At 49.1% G+C, this 20,927-nt stretch overlaps 3 protein-coding genes across 7 annotated transcripts; 1 reads left to right on the forward strand and 2 right to left on the reverse strand.

Moving 5' to 3' along the window:
• Positions 1 to 88: 88 nt before the first annotated feature.
• eif4a3 (eukaryotic translation initiation factor 4A3) lies at positions 89 to 7,212 on the reverse strand. The gene is made up of 12 exons (XM_084930136.1): positions 6,936 to 7,212; positions 4,545 to 4,617; positions 4,347 to 4,413; positions 4,193 to 4,255; positions 3,976 to 4,108; positions 1,576 to 1,656; positions 1,317 to 1,458; positions 1,040 to 1,178; positions 844 to 959; positions 664 to 771; positions 365 to 492; positions 89 to 261 (listed from the first exon to the last, which is right to left on the reverse strand). Exons 1-12 carry the CDS (start codon positions 7,087 to 7,089, stop codon positions 245 to 247), a joined length of 1,221 nt encoding a protein of 406 aa, XP_084786262.1. The 5' UTR covers positions 7,090 to 7,212; the 3' UTR covers positions 89 to 244.
• A 5,803-nt stretch (positions 7,213 to 13,015) lies between these two features.
• On the reverse strand, positions 13,016 to 20,927 carry LOC146384692 (serum response factor-like). 5 transcript variants are annotated; one of them, XM_084930142.1, is made up of 8 exons: positions 15,886 to 16,669; positions 15,029 to 15,298; positions 14,753 to 14,945; positions 14,398 to 14,562; positions 14,189 to 14,296; positions 13,932 to 14,114; positions 13,781 to 13,860; positions 13,016 to 13,491 (listed from the first exon to the last, which is right to left on the reverse strand). In XM_084930142.1, the coding sequence occupies exons 1-8, from the start codon at positions 16,321 to 16,323 to the stop codon at positions 13,408 to 13,410; spliced, it is 1,521 nt and encodes a 506-aa protein (XP_084786268.1). In that variant the 5' UTR covers positions 16,324 to 16,669; the 3' UTR covers positions 13,016 to 13,407. The 5 variants fall into 5 exon arrangements, with proteins under 5 accessions (XP_084786268.1, XP_084786271.1, XP_084786267.1 ...); XM_084930145.1 differs by lacking the exon at positions 15,886 to 16,669 and adding an exon at positions 20,811 to 20,927 and having other exon boundaries at positions 13,781 to 14,114; XM_084930141.1 differs by having other exon boundaries at positions 13,781 to 14,114; positions 15,886 to 16,673.
• Positions 16,905 to 20,243, forward strand: LOC146384693 (opsin-5-like). The gene is made up of 6 exons (XM_084930147.1): positions 16,905 to 17,979; positions 18,410 to 18,615; positions 18,689 to 18,788; positions 18,873 to 18,977; positions 19,213 to 19,436; positions 19,514 to 20,243. The coding sequence occupies exons 1-6, from the start codon at positions 17,679 to 17,681 to the stop codon at positions 19,991 to 19,993; spliced, it is 1,416 nt and encodes a 471-aa protein (XP_084786273.1). The 5' UTR covers positions 16,905 to 17,678; the 3' UTR covers positions 19,994 to 20,243.

The raw sequence follows: 20,927 nt of genomic DNA on the forward strand, positions 1-20,927 counted from the left end.
AGTCTTGCTCCTCACGGCTGTGACTACTTTTAGGAGTTTTGACTGGTCGCTGCAGATGAGCTCATAGTAACGACACGCCACCTTAACATCTGGAGCCAAAACTTTATTTACAAAAACAAACCTGCCGTCTTACAGTCATTTAACCTCAACATTAAAAAAAAAAAAATTCTAAAACTATTAAAAAACAAACAGGAAGAAAAAAAATGAATTGAAGGGGCGGGGCTCTGGTGTGATGTCATCCAGGTTAGATCAAATCAGCAACTGCAGAGAGAAAAACAGTGAACCAATCAGTGAACAGAATCAGACCGACAACAACAACATGCGAACAGTGACATCAGCAGGCCCCTGATTGGCTGCCTCGTACCGTTCATGGGCATCTCGTCGATCTGGGTGGAGTAATACTGCTCGATGTCTCGCAGGATGCGGATGTCGTCATTCTTCACAAAGTTGATGGCCACACCCTTACGCCCATAACGCCCCGACCGGCCAATCCTGAAGGAGGTCAGAGGTCATAGCATTAGTCACGAATAAACACTCCCTGCTCTCCTCAAAGGACCACCGGACCCAACCCTGTCTAAGCCCCTCCCCCAAAGCACTCTGCTCAAGTCTCCTCCCTGACTGGTGCGGAAGGACACGTGGGGACTAGTTTGTGTGGAGGGATACCTGTGGATGTAGAGCTCTCTGTTGTTGGGCAGGTCATAGTTGATGATGAGTGAAACCTGAGGAACGTCCAGGCCTCGAGCCCAGACATCGGTGGAGATCAGCACACGACTGAAACACAAAAACCCAGAGGTCAGTCTCTGAATCCGAATCTGGTCCTGGCTCTGGTCCTGGTCCGCTCACCTGGCTCCTGATCTGAACTCCTTCATGATGGACTCTCTCTCCTTCTGTGGCATGTCTCCGTGCATCGATGACACCGTGAAGTTGGCCTCCCTCATCTTCTCTGTCAGCCAGTCCACCTGAAACACAAACACACTACGTTTCCCATGATGCTCTGATGATGCGCTACACCTGCTCACACAGGAGGACGTGCACAGACCTTCCTCTTGGTGTTGCAGAAGATGACGGCCTGCGTGATGGTCAGTGTGTCATAAAGGTCGCACAGTGTGTCGAACTTCCACTCCTCCCTCTCCACGGCAACAAAGAACTGCTTTATCCCCTCCAAGGTCAACTCATCACTGCGGCCGAGAGACATCAACATACAGAGAGAGAGAGAGAGAGACATGGTGAGAGTAAGGTGGGATCAGGTTTCACTCTGAATAATCTCAGCTCCCCATTTCTGCCAGAAACCCGATCCGCATCCTCGTCAAACTGACCGTTTGACGAGGATGCGGATCGGGTCGGTCATGAACTTGTTGGTCATCTCCAGGATCTCGTGCGGCAGCGTGGCACTGATCAGGACCACCTGCGTGGCGGGGGGCAGGTAGCGGTACACGTCGTAGATCTGCTCCTTGAAACCTGGACACAGAAAGCCGACAGGAAGTTAGACGCCGGACAGGTGTTTCAGTCTGGTGGTTAAGGTGTGACATCACATTGTTCTCAGGTGTGTTCCTGCTCCAGGTGACACGCGCTCACCTTTGTTGAGCATCTCGTCTGCCTCGTCCAGGACCAGCATCTTGATGGCTCTCGTTCTCAGGCTGCGGCGCCGAATCATGTCTGAAGTAAACAAACAAAGGTGAGCTCCTATTGGCTATTGCAGTCAGAGGCTGGCCAATCAGGAGCCAGAAGCTGAACAACTTTTTACACATGGTGTCCAGACATTTCCTCCAGACACACAGGGGTGATTAATAAAACTCCATAAAGCGTAATGTTGTGATATTTAGTCTGGCAATATCGAGATTTTATTATAAACAAGAGTAATAAAAGCAGTTGCCTTTTCAGGCCAGCAGATGGCGCCATTTGTCGCTAGCGTGTCAGCACCTGGGATAAAGTCGGTAAAACAAAGATGGACGCAGAGAAAGAAAACGCTTCGACGCGGCATCAGAGCCAACGCTGCCTTTCCCGTCTACACGGGACAGAATTTTAAACATTTACAGTACAGTGACCGTCAAAACCATGAACAAATATTGCCGCAAAGTTTATTTTGCGACACCATGGAACAAACGATAGCACAATATGAAACGATAAATGTTTTTATTTCGTCATCCGAGATATATCGAACAGCCTTACTTCAATGTAACATCGTCTGTGTGTGTGAGATTGTGCGTGCAGGGAACACCCGGAGCAACCGACTACGTTCTCCTCTCCAGCGAGACCTCAGAGCACAAACAGAACCTTTTATGTAAGCAAACGTGTTTCACATCATGTTTCCAGCAGCTGTCTTTCATGGGCTCAAATTGTGGTCATAAATATTTTGAACTTGTAAATCAGTTTTGTATGTGTAAAAAGATTTGTGTTTGGACTTAGTCAAAAAATACGTGTGAAACTCTTCACTCAAGTTTCAAGTTACAAGTACAAATTTTGACCCTATTTTTCTTCCTTTCAGCTGATTGGTCAATGCCATGTCAATCACAAATGTAACTATCCAATCAGAGTTTGGCTATTGGAGGGGTGCTTTATGGAGCTTCAGGTCCTGAGGGAATAAATGTCCTTTTACATGCCAGCCCAGCGGTTTCCTTCAGTGTTGTGGAAATGACTTCTTCACCAGTGGGGATGGTTACAAAGCTTTCTGGTTATGAATTAGCGATACATGTTTTTATTAAACATTTGAAGAACATTTGAAAACAACAGAAACTCTTGTAGAGGACATAAAGTCAGAGATAGAAACGACAGGTGCATCTAGTGCAGGTAGAGCTGCTGCACACAGAGCTCAGCAGCCAGCGCAACAAATTCTGGATCCTTGGCTTTTAGGTAGCAGTTAGCATTAGCATCACATCCTGCGTCCGATGTGAAAGGACTTTTATGCTGCGCACTGTGACTCACAGCAATGGTCCCGGGTCAGCCCTGACTTTGTGTTAAACTAATCCTAAAGTAATAATGGTGTTTCTAACCACTGATATAGCACAACTTTATCCTTTCAACAGCTGCTCAAAGCTAGGGGACCTAGCTGCTATCGGATATTTACATAGAGATCCTCCAGCTTCAAACTGTATTACCCTTCAAGGAGTTCAAAAAAGCGCCCCTCCGACAGCCAAACCCATCTGTTCTCTGATTGGATAGTTAAATTAGTGATTGACATGACATTGACCAATCAGCTGACAGGAAGAAAAATAGGGTCAAAATTCGTACTTGTAACTTAAAACTTGAGTGCAGAGTTTCACATGTATTTTTTGGCCACACACAGATCTTTTTACTCATACAAAACTGATTTACAAGCACAAAATATTTATGACCACAATTTGAGCCCATAGTCTTTCACATTGTTCACGTTTTGTGTGTGATCGTGGAGCAGAGCCGCGGCTGCGTCCAGCTCTGACAGGTTTATGAACAGACAGGTGTAAGTCTGGTGGAGGTGGGTGGGTTTGTTCCAGTGAAATGCGTCAGCATACAGAGACATGTTGGACAATTTCCCGGTCCCAGCCCTGTGGGAACAGTTTGGAATAGCCCCTTCCTGGTGTGGAAGTCCTGACCTCAGCCCCACAGAACAGCACGGGTCTGTGAGCCTTTTCCTCCAACATCGACCTCACGGACATGCGTCCAGCCTGTGGATTAAGACTGGGAGGTCGATCGAGGTCACGCGAGCATGAAGGCAGACGAGCGAATATTTTTGGCAGCGTAGTGAACGACATCACGCCTCTTTCACACTGCCAGGCCAAAGGCACCAGCAGATAAATGTTTTCACTTCCTGTTTCAAGGTGGCGTTGTTAATGGGCTTCTCGCCATCCTGAGCGCCGAGATCATGACCTGGAAACAGGTTTCGTCTGACTGGATCTCGTTTTATCAAATTATAATTTGAATGTGGGAGCGTCTCCCACCTCAACCGATCGGACGCGACGATGACAGCAGGTGCGGGTCACATGACCTACTCAAACTCACCGAACACTCGTCCTGGCGTGCCCGCCACGACGTGCTGGCCGTAGTCAAGCTTGCGTATGTCCTCGCCCACGTTGGTGCCCCCGATGCAGGCGTGACACTGCACGTTCATGTAGTCTCCCAGAGCGAGCAGCACCTGCGCACACGTGCAAACAGCCAATCAGAAAACAGCACATATGATCACAGGTGATCAGCCAGCTGTGACGAGGGGCGGGCATACCTTTTGAATCTGTCCAGCGAGCTCTCGAGTCGGAGCGAGGATCAGAGCCTGCGTCTCCCTCACCTGCAGACAGGAAACGCATCACAGTGTCATAATAACAGTTTAACCCATCTGCTTGAAAAGGCCACGCCCACCGAGGCTGCAACAGACTCACCTGGATGTCGAGACACTGCAGCACAGACACGCAGAAGGTGGCGGTCTTTCCCGTTCCAGACTGAGACCTGCAGACAGCAGCTGTTAGAACATCTGGAGGCACGAGAGCTACACAGCAACAAGAACAGCGAGGGAAGAGGAAAGGAGCGAGGGAAGAGGAAAGGAGGGAAGGACGAGGAGAGAGGAGGGAAACGCTTACTGAGCGATGACATCACGGCCTTTGATGATCTGCTTGATGGCTCGCTGCTGGATCGCTGACGGCTTCTCAAATCCTGCAACACGAACACTGCGTCACTGCCAGAAACTTTATTTACAACTAGCAAAGTGCACAAAACATCTGTCCTTCAAACAACTTTATTTTAACCCGGCGACAGGTTTCTCAACATTCTTTTAAATGACCATAATTCTGAAACACTTTATGCAATCTGAAATCCTCCAGGGGTTCCTGAAAGCAGCGAGACGACGCCTCTGAGTGACATCAGGGTCATTACAGTAACCTGAAGCACGCAGCAGCCCCCGGAAGGCGAAGGCGGTCCCAATTAAAGCTTCCTCCTTTTTTCCACAGATTTGGGCCGTGCGATATGACCCGGTTATCTCCCGATAACCTTATCTATCACTAAATGTGCTTTTTCTGTAACTCGACCTGTGTGAGGCGTTTTCAGCGCAGTGTTCTGACCGATGCATGAAACCATCTGTTTTCAGATAGAAGTTGTAACGGCCGCCATTTTCTTTGTGAGTCTTTCTACACGGCGTGCGGGGAAACGCCCGTTCTAGCGTTTGAGTCTGAGGTTGGTTTGGAGCACCTGACGGCTCTTTGTTGCTTCTTGTCCGTAAACTCTTTCCACTCTCTGTCACCTGAGAAGAGCTTTGTGCCGACTAAACTGGTCATGCTGGGATTCTCTGTCCCCGCATCCATAAACAGTGGATTTTGCGACACCACTAAACAACCGATAGCATATCGCACAGCCCTGGGCCGGATGTATCCTTTGTACCCCACCCTATCCCAGGATTCATTGCGAGGCGATGGCGGTGATGTTCAAGCGGGTAAAGAGTAAACTAGAAATGATCCAACAGTGACGTTAACTTCCTCTTCCTCTGCTCAGAGTCTGCTTTAAGCTCACAGACACCGTGACGATACTTCAAGCCATCAACACAACAAGCTGAGGTGCAGACAGGCTGCTGCAACCTTCACTCTGACAAACATCGGCCACACTCAGGCCCGCTCAGTGTCTCTGCTCGTTCTGTTCGGTGGCTTTAACGTTTGTTTTCACTAAAAGAAACGAATGATTGTCGATATTTTTGATTTAGTTGTGCTCTAAGTGTGGATGTAAAACAAACATTTTATTGAAGAATGAGACGGTTATTTCATAGATGCTCTTAAATAAATCAGACGGTCTCACGGGCAATTCGTTTGGAAAGATCTAAGAAGCTTGGAGCTCGCAGCAAGTATGTAACCAGGACTAATTACTGCAACTCCTAAACCTGCAAAAGAACATGAACACAGCCGGTTTACCCAGCACTGGCCTCACACACATCACACCACCTCATTAAAACCATGGTGATTCGGGTGACTTTGGATGGAATAGGTTCCCCATCGCTTCATGAAAGCGGTGCTGGTGATGCTGTTGTTTAAACTTCACTGAGGTTATAATCAGCTGATAACAGCAATGCTAGTCCCTCTAACATCTACGGTTAGAGAAGATCCCGGCTCTACCACACCACCACCACTTTGAAAATACTGAATTTAGTGACAGAAAAATCTAAAAAGTATTATAATTATCTTACTGAAAGCATTTTTTTTCTAATCCGGTTAAAAGGAAGCACATCCTTAAAGACTTTTAACTGGATCAAATGACCAAAATATCAGAAAAATATACATTTCATATCCAATCCTTCCTAAAATAAGAGCTCAGTTTTAACATTTTATATGAGTTTTACCCAACTAATGATTTTATTACACTGAGATTTAAAGTGGATGTTTTCTGTGATAGGCAGAGAATTTGTAATGCCTGCAGGCCGGGGAATCAGCTCCCTCAGTGCTAAAGTGGAATTTAATTAACAGTTTAATGGAAAATATTTTATTGACAAATGGGGAGAATTCAGAGCTGATCTCGAGCTGTTTGATGAGCGTCTGAAGGCTGTTCGGATCAGCCCATAAATTACTTATCACTTAAATAATTTAATTGAACATGATCAACAGATGAATGCTTCTTTGTTTGTACACATTTCAATAAAGTTTTTGTTTCCTACATCACACTGAGCCACTGGACCAAGCCGGGTCACACACCGGCTCAGCAGCCCCAGAGTCCGGTCTAAAGTCAGGTCTATCAGAACATCTGTTTCTCCGCCACTGAAAGTGCGCAGACACGTTAGCAGGTCGGGCTAATGCTAATTGGAGAGCTTCTGGAAAGAACTAAAAGCCGGATAGTCAGTCTAACGGCACCCCTCCGGATACGATGCCCCCGGGGTCGAACCGAGGACAGTGAAATATCTTTAATTCGCCTGCTCAAACACACTGCGCCGACGTTAGCTTTACAGATGACTAGCTGAGCTAGCTTTCCCCCGGAGGCCGCGCCGAACCCCGGCCTACCGTAGGCGTAGATCCCGCGGAGAAGGTCCTCCCGGAGGCCCATGGTGTCGAAGGTAGGGGTGACGTCCACCTCCTCGCTGGTCTCAAACTCCACCTTGGTCATATCTTCCTCCTTCAGGATCCTCTTCCTACCCTGAGCCCCGGCAGCAGCCATGTTCCTCGGAGCTTTTAATCCTACTGAATGTCGCAGAAGTCCGGATTCACCAGTCCGCGCTTCGCCGCGCTGCTAAGCTAACTGCTAACGAGAGAAAGACGCACGTGTCGCTACGCCGATGACGTCCGCAGCGGGCGACGAGGATTTTACGTCACAGCAGAAAAAAATAACAAACTTCCGGGTTCTTTATCAGCGTACTCGGAGGCCGACACAGAATAAAATGTAAATCTGATCGAATGATGACAAACTGATCAATACATGAATAAGAAAGTGTCTCAGTGATCGATCAACCGATCACAGACGGACTTCTGAAAACAAGGAATAACAGCCTATAACTACATATACAAAACACACTATTTATTTACATATTGACTTCTTACACCGGATTGTATATTTGTACATTTGTTTCCTTTCCCCCCGTTTTTCCTGGTAATACTGTTCATATAAATATAGTGCTGCAGAACTGTGCACCCTTCCACACACACACACATGTTTGCACTGAGTTGGAGATGCTCTGTATCTCATTGTACAACTGTAAACACACAGGATAGAAATACAGATTAAACGGGGGAAAGTAACACAGACACACTGAATAATTAAATAAGACATTAAAATATTACAAATATTCATGTTTTTAAAGCTTTCTTGTTGAGACAGGAACAAACTTTCTGTTTCTGTCCTGAGAGTGGACAGCTTACATTTACAGATGTGGAGTTTGATCGATGAGGGAAACGCACGAGAGTCTTTCTCACTAAAGTCAGTAAAACCAAATAGCACGTTTTGGTAAAAAAAAAAGTACAAATTCTGATCAGATGCTGTCAGAGATGAAACTAACAATATGTTTCCATAAAACCTGAGTAAAGGTAAATGTTTCTGTATCGCTCTTCTGTTTTTGAAGGATTTAAACTGGACCCTGAGACACACTGACAGGTGTGATGTCATCATGTCAGCCGCTACACTGGGCAGCCTGTAGGTGATGACGTAATCAAACATAAATGAACCACAAAAGTGTAAACTAACAGTTAGTCTGGTAATCTAATGTGAAAGAGGTCACCTGTGCAGCCAGGTGACAGGAAGGAGCTGAGGACTGATGCCGCTGTTGTATAAAATCACCAAATACTCCGATGATTTTTACCCCTTTATAAACTTTGTTACTCTGTTGTTTAAATGAGGTTTTGTAAATAATGTTTTTTATTAAGAGTTTTTTCTTTATACATATAAACAAAAGGAGAAGAGAAGGATAGTTTGTACATTTGGGGTCGTCAAAGGAGCTTGCAAAGAAAAGCGTCTGGACTTCTTTAAGTTTACTTGAAGACGTTTCACCTCTCATCCGAGAAGCTTCTTCAGTTCTAAGGTCAAATGGTGGAGAGTCCCAGATATAAACCTAGTGGGAGTTTCCCCCCACAGAGGGACAAAAGGACCCCCTGATGATCCTCTAATCGCCTGAGCCAAGGTGTGAAACTGGGTGTGGGTCCCAATCAGCCAGAGTTTCGGGTGTGTTCATAGTGAAACCTGGCCCCACCTTATCATGCGAATTCCTGAGGTCAGATGGCCCAGGATGTGAGTGGGCGTTAAGGCGTCTGGGAAGGGATCTCAAAACTGGATTATAGATGGCAGAGAGTTGTTGTCGTAAACCCCCGCCTCTGTTCAAAGATGGTCGCTCACAGTGGACATAGATGCTTCTTTCACTCCTCTTTCAAACCATCTGTCCTCTCTGTCCAAAATGTGAACATTGGCATCCTCGAAAGAGTGACCTTTATCCTTAAGATGCAGATGGACTGCTGAGTCTTGTCCTGTGGAGGTGGCTCTTCTGTGTTGTGCCATGCGCTTGTGAACTGCTACATTTGGGGTCATTAGTCCGTACACTTAAGGCTGTAGAATTTAGGGGGGGAAGGAAAATAAAGAAAATAAATACACACATATACTGTATATGTGTAAAAATAAATAAAGTGTTTCCCCAGATAACAAAGTCCCTGCAAAATAATCCCATTCATTCCCCCCAGGTCACTGTACACTGTATTTCCACACCTGACATGAGGGAGGTGCATGAACCTGAAAAATTGCTATAGATTTGGAAATGCATCAAGGAAACGACCCCACATGACACGACATGAGCTCATATAACCCCTGTGTGTGTGAGTGGGAGAGGCAGCGTCCCTCCACCTGGAGGGTGAATGATGGCTCCCGTCTTTTAGAGGCACCTCATTCCCACTGATGCCAAACAGAGCAAGAAGAGGGTCGGGGCCAGTGTCACTCTGAGAATCCTGGACAGGGTATGAAAAACCTCTGTCCAGAACTGAAGAAGACTGGGACCAGTACATGTGGATCAGTGAGGCTTCAGCAGTTTGGCATCTGTCACAATATGGAGCGATATCAGGAAAGACACGAGATAATCTGGATGTTTAAATAAAGTTTATTTGTTTGTGAGGTCACACTGAAGCAGCTTTATTTAAAAGAACTACAACTGCTAAATTGTCCGAGGTTTCCCAGCTGCCTGCATCACAGGAGGCAAAAGTACAGATGTTCTGTACTGCAGTAGAAGTACACGCACTAGTGCTGACAATACTGCAGTAAAAGTACTGATTGAACAATCTCATTTGTTGTCAGAACTTCAAAAAATTATGCAAATTTGTTGCCTCAAAAAAATAAAAATGTACTTAAGGTGACTAAGTTAGGACAAAGTATTCACTGAGTACACAGTACTAAGAACTGGACTTTTCTGAGTGAGCAACACTAAATGTTTTTCCACTGACACTAACAAAGTTCTACAAAGTTCAAAATTAAAAACAGTTTATGGTAACTTACTGTTTTTAATTTGGCTGACATACAAATTAAACACCTCCAGGGTGAGGTGTTCGGGCATGTCCCACGGTTAAGGAGGCCCCGGGGCAGACCCAGGACACGCTGGCCTGGGAACGCCTCGGTGTTCCCCCGGACAAGCTGGAGGAGGTGGGCGGGGAGAGCGAGGTCTGGGCTCCTCTGCTGAGGACCCGGTGACCCGGCCCTGGATAATCACATTATGTTTTATCATCCTTGAACGTTCAGTACAACACTTGATATTAGAGGTGGGAATCACCATACATCCCACGATACGATATTATCACAATACTTAACGCACGATACGATATTATTGCAATTTTTTAGAATATTTTGCGATATTCAGATTCTGTACATAAAGGTAAACTTTATCAATATTCATTTTATCTAATATCAAAGTCAGAATAAAGGCTGAATAATTACGCACACCCCACTGTTCAGTTATTTATTTGTAAAAAATGTTTGGAATCATGTCTGATTTTCGTTCCACTTCTCACGTGTGCACCACTTTGTGTTGGTCTTTCACGTGGAATTCCAATAACATTGATTCATGTTTGTGGCTGTAATGTGACAAAATGTGGGAAAGTTCAAGGGGGCCGAATACTTTTGCAAGCCACTGTATTTTAGCTTCCACCCTTCACTTTGTTGACAACGCTGCAAACCCTCAGCCTTCTCTCAGTGAGCTTCCTGATGTAAACTGAAATGGTTTCACCTCACAGGTGTGCCTGTCAGGGTTCACTGGTGGAGCTGGGACCATCAGTTGTGTTGTGCAGCAGTCAGGTTGGTACACAGCTGACAGCCTGTTTGACAACTGTTAGAATAAATATTAGAACCAATCGGCTAAGTAAAGAGAAACAACAGTCCAGCATTACTTTAAGAACTGAAGGTCAGTCAGTCTGGAAAATTGCTAAAACTTTGAATGTGTCCCCAAGTGCAGTCACAGAAACCATCAAGACTACGATGAAACTCACATGAGGACGCCCCAGGAAAGGAAGACAAAGAGTCCCTCTGCTGCTGAGGATACATTCATCCGAGTCACCAGCCTCAGAAATCACAAGTTAACAGCAGCTCAGATCAGAGCCCAGATAGATGCCACACAGAGTTCCAGCAGCAGACACATCTCTGCATGTTCAGAGGAGACTGTGTGAATCAGGCCTTTACGGTCAAATAGCCGCTGAAAAACCACGACTAACGAAAAGCAACAAGCAGAACAGATTTGTTTGGACCAAAAAACACAAGGAGTGGACATTAGACCATCTGTGCTTTGGGCTGATGAGTCCACATCTGAGATCTTTGGTTCCACCCGCTGCATGTGATGGTCTCTACATGCATGGTTCCCACTGTGAAGCATGGAGGAGGAGGTGTGATGAGGGCGGGGCATCCTGCAGCGACATGCCATCCCGTCATTTGTTTTTCACCAGGACAATGAGCCCAAACTCACCTCCAGGCTGTGTCAAGGCTGTTTGACCAAGGAGAGTGATGGAGTGCACCAGGCCTCCACAGCCACCTGACCCAAGTTATTTCAACTTCTTTGTTTACTACATAATTCCATATGTGCTCACAGTTTTGATGCCTTCAGTGAGAAGGCATCAAAACTTTCTCTCATATCTCCAAGTGACTGAACAGGGATTCAGGTGTGTGTGCAGGAGTGTGAAAGAGATCAGCACGATGGTGCAGGTTCAGTCTGAGCTGCTGGAGACGAGTGTGAGGAAACACTCGAGCTGCAGACTCACTGCTGAAGTCAAACCTGGGCTCAGTCTGTGCAGCAGGATCAGATGTTAGTGCGCATAGAACAATAACACTGCTGCAAATCTGTGTGCTGCCAATAGTGTTATAATCGATGCTGCTCATCAGGGAAACAGACCTCAGGTCTTCCTCGAACCTAACCTGTTCACATCATGGGTTACCATGGCGACTTACCCCGGTGAGAAGGGAAGCACCTTTGTGGTACAGAGTGGAGGGTAGCTGGATACATGGGCTGTATCCCAATTCAGGGTCTGCAGCCTTAGAGTACGCAGCCTCAACGATCCTCAAGGGCCGCGCACTCAAAGACCGCTAAGGCCGGAAGTGCGAGGCTTGTGAAATGGGCGGTCTAGCCTCCGTCACGCTGCCCAGGTTGCCTAGCAACCATGATACTAACAGCTGGAAACGTTTCATACAGCTTTGTTTGACAGAAATGAAGGAGAAAATCTTTTGTTCATTTGTTTGTTTATTTCTACATGAGCTTTGATCATTCTCGGTAAGATTAAGCTCAGCTATTGAACGGTGTATGTTTTAAAGTAAAGGCTTTAAAACCAAGTTAGTACAAACGTCACTAATGTCACATAACTTTGCCGACATGTGGCCAACAGGAATGTTTTAATGTTCTTAGTTATTAAACATTTGCACATAAATAAGTGACATAATATTCAGCACTTACTTAAAGTTCACTCTTCGGCTGCCCCTCATCCGCAGTTTTTTTTCGGCAAAATTATCCACACCCACCGCCGCGCTATGCATTCTGGGATATGTTGGGCCACGAAGTCTACACCGCCACGTCCTTAAAATTCAGGGAAATGAAGGACGCATTTGAGGGCCGCATTTCGAGCAGCCTTCGAATTGGGACAGCCTTCGTCGCGTCGCTGTGACGTAATCGGCCTTAAAATGCGGCCTTTAAGGCTGCAGACCCTGAATTGGGATACAGCCATGGTAGTGCAGGCCGCTGCTCCTGATGATGATGTCAGGATAAGACAATCCTGGCTTTGCTGAACTCGTGTCATTGTGCAGGTTCCAGGTCAGCTGACAGTCGTCCACCAATCACTGCTAAATGCAAACTAGCTTACAAATACTGGCGGCATCCTGGATGCACCTGTGGTAAGAACTCCCACATCGCTTCTTTCACAAACTTCAAGGTCCACCCCGCCCCCATGTGACCTCATCCTTTCACCGCTGACGGGTGAATATGATTGGTTGTTTGTGTAAAAACTATAAATTTGAGCAGAAGCACTTTCTTAACTGCTCTCACTCTTACCCGCCCGTCATTGCTTCTTCTTCGTGTGTCGTATTGGTCGTGTCTGTCTGTTGGAGGGTCAGCTCACCATAGAACTAAATGATTATTAATCCTCAGGCGTTCACATGAAACATTTTAATAACAACTGAAATCATTTTCACATTTCTGCAAATCAAAGATGAACGTTCAGAGAATACACATCCAGGTTTTACTTTGAAAGGTCCATACAGGAAGTGATGCTCCTGGTGTTCCTGCTGTCCGTGTGTCACCGCGCGCGACACCGCCACACAAACGAGCGTCCACACACTTTTGGCACTTTCTTCATCTCAAATGAAAGACGCCTGGCAGAGTGACATCATCACTACATTGACCTGGACATCGGCAACGGATCGGCGTTCCAGGAAGTACCAACTGATGACGACATGTTTTTGTTTACATGATCAACACAAACGTAAACAGGAAGTCCATCAAACCGCCGCAACAAAGAAGGAAACGAATCATCTGCGTTCATCTCAGTCGTCTTTTGATTGGTGGACGTCCAGACTGACGACCTGCAGCTCGGTCAGGTTGTTGCTGCTCTGTTGACTGATGACCATCTAAACAAACAAACAAACAAAGTGTCACTGCAGTGAGCGCAGCCATGTTTACAAACACATTCACATACTTGTGTGTACATAAATGTTTTGTAATCTTTTGACCTCGTTTATCTCGCGTTTGGCTACATTGTCTCCCTGTTCAGCACGCTGCCGACACTCGATGTCTTTTAAACGTGCTTTACAAGTAAAACTGACTTGACTCGATGTTAACGGCCGCCTGCAGGGATGTGCGTGAACGTGTCATTAATGTGTCATGTGCAGTTGGCGTGCAGTTAGCGTGTTGTGGTACCGGGTGCAGCTGGACTGCAGAAACTGGGATCTGAGTGGCGCCTGGAGGAAGAGAGGTGAGGAAGACCTGCGGCACGGCGGCTGAAAGAAGAAAAGAGTTTGTGGTTTTTCTGAAAACGTTTTCATTTCAGCAAATATTAACAGTCGGTCACCTGGGTCATGTGACTGGGTGTGGCCTGCTGGAGAGAAGGTGTTGAGGACTGTGAGGCTGCCGTCGCCCAGCGAGGGCGTTGGTGCGGCATACATCACCGTGTGACTGCCTGGGTACATCATGTGACCTGCTACCGAGGAAGAGGAGGAGGAAGGGGAGGAGACGATGGAGACGGGAAGACTTGCTGCAGAGAGAGGAAGATGGTCAGGTTGGCGGTGCTATGTTAACCCGTTATGGAACGTGTCTTTGTGTTCATACCTGTGGAGGAGGCGGGGCTCTGCATGTCAGAGCTGCTGTGATTGGCGGTTGCCTGCTGGCTGCTGGTCTGTACTTGGATTGTCTGCAGCTGCTGAGAGACTCCAGGTCCTGATGACACAAAGAGGGCGGAGCTAACATTCACCTGTTGGCAGGCAAGCTAAGGAAAACGCACCGATTGACAGGAGGACGGGGCGTAGCAGTGTGCTGACCTGACAGCGACACGGTGGCAGGAAGCCGCAGCAACGTAGCTGGCTGTGTGGGTGGAGCATGCAGCGTGGGGGTGGGGCCTGGGGCCACAGGGCCCTGGATGGCCAAAGACTGGCCCTGCAGCTGGCTGAGGGGGATGGTGTGTGTGCCCGGAGGCAGCGAGCCACCTGCAGACAGGTGAAGGGGTGGGTCCAGAGACAGATTAGCTGAATAAAAGCAGCAGGAAAGCCAAAAGTGTGTGGACAGGTGAAAGACCAGCAGGTGCTAAGGTGGCCATTGAAATGTTTACTTTTACCTGTCAGCTAAGAAACAACACAAACACGAGCCTTGTGTCAGCAGTTGACTCCGCCCACCTACCTGACATCAAGGTAAAGCCTCCAGGAAGCACCACCCCGGCTGATGTCTTCAGCAGCGTCCCATTGGCGGTCGAGGACGGCGGCTGCCAGGAGGGGGCGCTGGTCTGCACCTGCAGGGACGCTGAGGATGAAGAGGAGCAGGATGTGGAGGAGGAGGAGGAGCTGGCCAGGCTGAAGGCCGGTTTGATCAGATCCTGCAGAGACACGACATCTGTATTTAAGGAGCGGGGCTAAAAGCGCTGATCCCGACTTTTAAGTAACAGCACCTGGACGCTACCTTGGCAGCCTCGGAGCAGCCGTCAGCTTCTGACACCTGATAGCTGAGGTCGGTCTCCTCGAAGCCCGTGGCGCTCATCCTCTGGTCGGAGGAGGGGTCGGAGCGCGGCGGCGAGTCTGGCGAGTTCAGGCAGGTCTGGATCAGAGCTTTCCCCGTCTCTGACGTGATCATCGGCTGCAGCTTCCTCGTGGCGAAGGTGTACACGTGGCCCGTCTCGCTGGCAACAAGCAGCAACACCTGCGTACCTGTGAGCGTGGACAGCTCGTACGCCTGGGTGGGGGAGCAGGTACAACAGGTGAACACGCTATCAGTCTAAACACACCTGCAGACATGGTGCAGTTCCTGGAGTGAACAGCTGACTGATGCTGTACCACTAACCTCACCTGTCAGGTAAACTGAGCTGAAAGCAGAGACAGTGGCTCATCTGTATTTATTGAGTTTTACTCACTGAGCTCTACTGTATTCTACTTTGATTTTTATTGACTGATTCTACTTTCTGAGTTCTGTTTGTGAGACCAAAATCATCACTGATGGAGAGTTTCTACCTGCTGCACCCTGCTGGCTCCAGCCAAACTTCATCTGTCTACAGGTGAGACGCTCCTAAAGAACCTTACTGAACGCCCAGACACACCTGCAGACCTGAGCTGGTACAACGTCACCCTTTTTAGCCTCCACCTGCTCCCGAGCCTCCAGGTGAAGCTCTGCAGGTGAGAACAGGGTGATGATACACCTGTGCTCTGTGGCAGGTGAAGCTTTCATATACTTTTGGATTTTAGAAGCTTAGATTGAGACAAAACGTGAAAATTTCAATGTCAGAGTAAACCCACAGCTGACCTCTGACCCCTGCTGCCTCTCACCTTCTTCATGATGCCGGTCTTCCTCTTGCTGAAGGTGGTGTACCTCCGCAGCTTGTTGTCTATGAACTCCATCTTGATCTTCACCCTGCCTCGGGTCTTCTTGCCGGGCTTCACCCCCGCCGCCCCGGGCCTCAGACCACTGTACGCCCCGCTGAGGCCTCCGGAGCTCTGCGCCGCCTGATGCCCGACCTCCCGCTCGCTCCTCTCCCGCTTCACGCCCCTCCGGTCCCCACCCGGGCCCCCCGTGTCATCGTCCTCCGCGGAGTCCGAGTCCTGGTCGGAGCCGCTGAACGCCCCCTCGGCGCTGTAGTCCCGGTCCTCCGGCGCCCCCTCGCCAGTCTCACGGGCCGTGTCCGGTTCCGGTCCGGCTGTGTCTGTGCTGCTCACGCGTCCAGGTAAGGTTCTGGAGCCCATCTCGGCCCCGCTGCCCGCCAGCATCCTTATCAGCGTCCCTCCCACAGGGCCCGGAAGATGGATCCTCCGGGTGCGCCGGAGAGACCCTCGGCGGGGCTCGGAGCTCCGCGCCGGGTCGGGGTCGACTAGCCGCACCGCTAGCTGCGTGGCTAACGGGGCTAGGCTAAGCGCTCAGCGGCTCTTCAGCGACAGGTCGCCCGGCGAGTCCGTTAGGAAGCTCCGGGAGCCCGCGGGCCGTGAGGGGAAGCCGCCGGGCACACTTTCCGCAGGAAATCGATCCGGATCGATCAGAAATCAGAAAAAGTTGTGAAGTTGTTTTCACAGAGCAGCGAGGCCCGGCCCCCCACGGATCACTCCGCTCCACATAAGGAAATGACGGGCAGCTTCCGCAGATATCCGTCCGCTCTGACAGGTAGTCCGGCACTTCACAGCCACTGCAGCCACCCCGCGGCTCGGAATCGCCATACCTGTCACCGGAAGTGTCGGGGTAGGGAGTCTTTATGGTCTGGTGCGGACAGGTGCGAACTTACCGAAACTTGTGCGCAATGATACGCAGTTCTGGGCTGTACGACCGGGACACCTTTCTCCATATAAAGAACGCGTTTCCTTTTATGGCCCCGCCTCTCCTTATATGGTCATCCTTCTTCCTGCACACCTCCAGCCTGAACAGCTGCAGCACGTGGAGATAGGAGGACGACTGTGGAAGCCCAGCTGTGCCAATATGACAATAATCAATAACACAAATAAAAAAGTGAAAAGATTTCATAGATTAGATTCGAGTGTCAGGTCGCAGCGTTACACCTGCTTTTATATATGACACGAGGAACATGGAGGAATGACCTGCTCCACGGCAGGAAACACTGAAAGAACATGCTCAGCAACCTAAACCAAACATCCCGAAAACATGCAACGCCCCGTGAGAGCGCTCAGGTCCTCATGATGGTGCTCTCTATTCAGACTCAAATACATAAAATTCCAGCCCAGAGAATGAGAGAGATGAGTGAGCTAAACCATCTGAACTTTGACCTTTGACTGTGGGGTCAAACCGTGACCTCAGCAACATGAAATCTGAATGATGTTCTAGAGTAGTAAAATGAAAAGTTATAAAGAAAAAACACAAACTTGGGAAATAATAAAAGATGAAAAAGAACAAAATGAAAAAAGAAATTGAAATAAAAACCATCAGATTTCATCAGACTGTTCGTGGCTCCGCCCCCGTCACCGGTGATGAAATGTCTGTTTTCATGCAGCGTCCAGATTTCTCAGTACTAAAGTGAAAGTACCTCAAAGGAGTACTTCATAGTACACTAAACGTACTGAGTTACTTTCCAGACTGAAGTCAGATCAATACATCAGCAGAGATCAGTCTGAATCCTTTAATGAGTTTATTACATCATCACTCCTTCAGCCAATCAGTGAGCTGGGGCCTGCTGGGTGCTGCTTTGGAGTCACTAGTGCTGAACCAGGATCAGCCTGTAATCTCACCTCAGATTAGCTGCAGAGTCCGGCGGTACTTGCAGAACACACGCCATTTACACGCCACACACAACATGTCGCTCAGCGGCGCTGCAGCCAGTGGCCCCCCCTGGAGGAACCACAGCTTCATCCTGGGAGGGGGGCGAGATCCCCCCCTGACCGACCAGGGGGAGACCATCATAGGAGTCTACCTACTGCTGCTGGGTGAGCGCGCGCACACACACACACACAATCAGACACACAGACACAGACAAAAACAAACAGACACACACACACAGATACACACAGACACACACACAGATACACACACACAGACACATGTGCTGTGTCATCGTTGTGTCCTGAATCTGTGTGATGTTATTTGGCTTCAGTCTGTCAGTGATCAGCGATCAATACTCTGATCGTGCTGTGGGCACAGCAGGCGCTCTCAGCTGCAGCAGCTTTGATGAGCTTCTCTGACTGTGGGTAACAGAGCAGGTGTCACTCTCACCTGTCTGCTGGACATCAGCTGCACTTTAAGTGTTCTTAGTAGTGACCTGCTGGATTACCCTCAGCTGCTCCTGTGTAGTACTGTGTGTACACTGTGTACTTACTGTACATACTGAAGTACCCGTATGCACCTGTGTGTTTCCAGGATGGATGTCCTGGTTCGGGAACAGCATCGTCCTCTTCGTCCTCTACAGGCAGAGAGCCTCACTGCTGCCCACCGACTACCTGACCTATAACCTCGCCGTCTCAGACGCCAGCATCTCTGTGTTCGGATACTCCAGAGGAATCATCGAGATCTTCAACGTCTTCCAGGACAGCGGCTACCTCATCTCCTCCATCTGGACCTGCCAGGTACTGACGTCCCAGCTCAGGCTCAGCCTGTGGTGGGACGTGACGGGCTCACCTGTGACGTGTTCTCACGCAGGTGGACGGCTTCTTCACGCTGGTGTTCGGTCTGAGCAGCATCTACACGCTGACCGTGATCAGCATCACACGCTACATCAAAGGATGCCACCCAAGCCGAGGTCAGAGGTCCGCCAATCAGGTGTTCACCATCATAGTGTTAACATGTTATTACCATGTTACCTGAGTGAGTGTGTGTGTTTCAGCGCATTACATCACCAGGACCAGTGTGTTCGTGTGTCTGTTGCTCATCTGGATCGCAGCTGGATTCTGGTCCGGGGCGCCGCTGCTCGGCTGGGGCAGCTACACAGGCAAGAATACCCTGACCTCTGACCCCTGACCCCCTCACAGTACAGGAAGTGGCTGCAGGTCTCTCCAGGGCGGTGCGTTCGAGTGAATGAGGCTCAGATAAAGCAGGGACCATAAAACACCAGTGTCCTGCTGCCGCGTGCTGATTGGTCTGTCAGGGGTCCGCTGCGCCCTTATAGAACAGGAAGTGAGCAGTGGAAGGCCTTCCTGTAGTGACAGTGTCTGTCGTCTGTGCAGATCGCGGCTATGGGACCTGTGAGATTGACTGGGCCAAGGCAAACTACTCGAGCGTCTACAAGTCCTACATCGTCTCCATCTTTGTGTGCTGCTTCTTCATCCCCGTGCTCGTCATGCTGTTCTGCTACGTGTCCATCATCAACACGGTGAAGCGAGGCAACGCGCTGTCGGCCGAGGGAGACCTGACCGACCGCCAGCGGAAGATCGAGAGAGACGTGACCGTCGTGAGTGTTTGTCGCTGTCATCTCCTGACCACCAGAGTGCCGTTCAGGAAGTTCAATCACTTTCTCTGTCTCTGCAGGTTTCCATAGTGATCTGCACAGCCTTTATCCTGGCCTGGTCACCGTACGCCGTGGTGTCCATGTGGTCCGCCTGGGGTTTCCACGTGCCCAACCTCACCAGCATCTTCACCCGCCTCTTTGCCAAATCTGCCAGTTTCTACAACCCGCTCATCTACTTTGGTCTCAGCTCCAAATTCCGCAAAGACGTGGCGGTCCTGCTGCCGTGCACGCGTGACGCCAAAGACACCATCAAGCTGAAGCGTTTCAAACCCAAGGTTGACGGTCGTCTTGCCACAGGAGGCGGAGCCAGATTCAAAGTTCATCTGAGCCGGCCTGAAAAGAAGTACTCGTTAGTGAACCATCCCCACGAGGCCCTGACTCAGGACTCGGGGGCAGTGAGTCCGCCATCCACGCCGCCACCCGTCAACAAGGAGGTGTTCTACATCGACATGCCCCGCCCCTCTGAGACCAGTTCTGGCTTTGAATGCGAGAGACTCTGATGGACGACTGAAATGGTCAATCGATCCTCGTTAAGTCTGGTCTATAGAGACTCCGCCCCATCGAGTGCTCACACTGTTCTGTTTGGTGAGCGAGGAGTGGAGGTTAGTGTTAGACACCTGTGTGTGACCACGAGGAGAGGAAGAGCCCATAAAACCCTGATGATGTTTTATATAAAGTCTCAGTTTTGATAACCACTCAGTGTGAATTTGATTGAGTCACATGTTTCAATAAAGTTTTTTTAGGAGCAAACAAAAGTGTCGTTTTTTGAATGTTGGCCGTTCTCTGTCCAGGCCCTGGACAGGAAGTCGTAGAGGACACGCAGGAAATGATTTGAGCCTTGAATCCTGTGGAGCGTGGGTCTCCAGCTGGAGTCGTCTAACGCTAAAAACACTCAATGGGGTGGAGTAGTGTGATGACGGGAGCAGAAAGCTGCTCTCACAGAGGCTCCACAGGTGGAGGACAAAGCGATGAGAATCAGTGATGCGATCATCTATGGCTCCTCTGATGAAGACTCACAGGAGCATGAGCTCACACAGAGCAGCTGCATACCTGCTGGATGATGGTAGGCGGGTGTGGGTGGGTGTGGATGGGTATGCTTCCTGTGGAGTCAAAGAGCACTCAGAGTTTGGACACACGTCTCCCTAAACCGACTGCTGGTCAGAATGAATTGACCAATTAAGGCTGTGTGGGAGGGGCCGAGATGAGGCTGTCACATGATCAGCCTCAGTCTGACCGCTAATCACAGTCCAGCGCTTCAGTGTGAGTCTGCAGCAAAAATCAAACACACACACACACACACACACACAAGCTCGTTACCTCCGTGCGCAGGTGTGCACGTTCACGCGGATTTGTGGTAAACGTGTCACAGCGCTCAGTCAGCAGGCGGCGCTGCAGCTCCGTGACCAGCCCCGCCCCCGCCTCTCCAGCCTTCAT

The sequence above is a fragment of the Perissodus microlepis genome, chromosome 6 (genome assembly GCF_051167445.1).
Source record: "Perissodus microlepis isolate ML-2025 ecotype Zambia chromosome 6, ASM5116744v1, whole genome shotgun sequence".
Classification (NCBI taxonomy): Eukaryota; Metazoa; Chordata; class Actinopteri; order Cichliformes; family Cichlidae; genus Perissodus; species Perissodus microlepis.